General features: G+C 39.9%; 1 protein-coding gene across 1 annotated transcript in view; it reads right to left on the bottom strand.

Moving 5' to 3' along the window:
- CUL5 (cullin 5) overlaps positions 1-1,929 on the bottom strand; it is a 79,843-nt gene that overhangs the window by 13,706 nt on the left and 64,208 nt on the right. The window contains exon 13 of the mRNA XM_006151046.3: positions 932-1,063. Coding sequence (XP_006151108.1) covers positions 932-1,063 — 132 coding nt within the window. The remainder of the gene's footprint in view (positions 1-931; positions 1,064-1,929) is intronic.

Raw genomic sequence — 1,929 nt, 5'->3', positions numbered from 1 at the left:
TGAGCTGGGGTTTCCCATGTGGACTCGGCCTGCCAAGCAGCAGTGTCCAGCACAGGCTACTAAGCTTCTTGTGTTTTACATTATAGTGTACTAAATATATATTTGTTTTGCTGGTTTGTTTTTTCTTTTTTCTACATATATATATCAAACAATATGAGAACTGAATGTTTTGACAATAATTTTTAAAAGTCAAAGAACAATCATTATCCCCCACTGTGCAGTTTCAGTTGGCAGTTAATTCTTTACTAGCCCATACTGCCATGTAAGAGGGGGCTACCAGGGACCAGCAGTTAGCGTAATGGCTATGTCATTGGACTCCCACATAGTCGACCGCAGTTCACGTCCTGGACCCGGTGGCTTAAAACTCACGCCAGGAGTGTGTGTGTGCATGCCCAAGATCCCGAGAGAAGAATGGAGAAGGGATTGTGGCGTGGCCATGCCCCCTGGGGGGTGATTTCTCGCTTTCTATCTCTCTGTCTCTCTCTATCTCTCTGGCAAGCGCACGCACCCTATGGCAAAAACCTCTCCAAAAAAAAAAAAAAAAGAGGGGGCTACCTGTAATTGAACATATCTGTATCTGTCCATTCATCTATGTATCCAGAAATTAAAGACATTCATTTTACTGTAACTCAAATTTCATTAAAATGAACTTTAAAAAAAAAAGGGCTCAAAACTTGCCATGGAGCCTATTTAACATGGTCAGGTCAAATGCAGCTCAGAGGTACAAATGAGAGTGTAAACAGAGCAAGAGTAAAGGAGCTTTACGAAAAAACTTAAGAAAATTTACTTTATTTGATATCATTTTAATAATTCATGCTATGTACTTATAAAATGACCCTTTAAAATATGACCAAAATGCATTATGTAATAAGCACACGTATGAACCATATGCTCTATGAGAAAAGCAAATATTAAATAATAATGTACTTACTCTTAGCCACTCTACCATATTTTCTTCAATTTCACTATCAGCAGAGATGTCTAATATAAGACGTCGTGTCAAATGAGCTTTGTGATACCTCATAAAAACATCTTTGTTTTGCACATACTTAAGTACCAAGAGCTGTATGGGAAACAAAGTTACTTTCAATTCTTATGTACTCTAAGCCATTCCCTCTCACTTTTCTAAAGACCTTTCTATATTCCCCAAATGTCGAAATTCAGAAATTTATATACGCATATACATATGGAGGCCTACTAAATTACCAACCTCTAAAAAATAACCAGTATTGATAGGCTACCATTTAACTAAAAAAATTTTTTCTTAGGTTGTTGCCATAGGGCATGTGTGCTCACTGGAGAGGAAAGAGACAGAGAGAGTGAAAATGAGAAATCACTCCCCAGGAGGGAGGCCAATGCTGCGAACCTTTCTCCACTCTCCTCTAGGATTTTGGGCATGCACTCATGCACACCTGGTGTAATTTTCAAACCACAGGATGCAGGACTAGAAGCGCAGTCGGTCACGTGGGAATCTGACCACCTTAACCACCACACCATCTGGGGGCCAACTGCAGTTCAAATCCTGGTGCCAGTGGCTTGAAAGTTATGCCAGGCACATGCATGAGTGCCCAAAATTCTGACAGGATCAGGAAATAGAGAAGAGACTGCAGCATGACCATGTCCCATTACGTGGGTGCTTTCTCTGCCTCTTTTTCTGGCAAGCACACATGGCTTCTGGCAATTAAAAAAAAATTCCCAATCTCTCAACTGTTATTACAAATATATCAGCTTCACTTGTGCTTTCTTTGTCCTTTAAAGAACGAGAATCTAGGGTCCAGCAGGTAGCATCGTGGATAAAGCACTGGATTCCCACATGGCCAACCAAGATTTGAGTTCTAGACCTGGTGACTTGCTTTCTCACTTTCCCTCTCTCTCTCTCTGAATCTCTCTGGTCAAATTAAATAATAATAATAATAATAATAATAATAA

Source organism: Tupaia chinensis, unplaced genomic scaffold (genome assembly GCF_000334495.1).
Source record: "Tupaia chinensis unplaced genomic scaffold, TupChi_1.0 Scaffold000311_2, whole genome shotgun sequence".
NCBI classification, from domain to species: domain Eukaryota; kingdom Metazoa; phylum Chordata; class Mammalia; order Scandentia; family Tupaiidae; genus Tupaia; species Tupaia belangeri.
The sequence above is the reverse complement of the archived record's forward strand: the minus strand, read 5'-3'. Positions and strand labels throughout refer to the sequence as shown.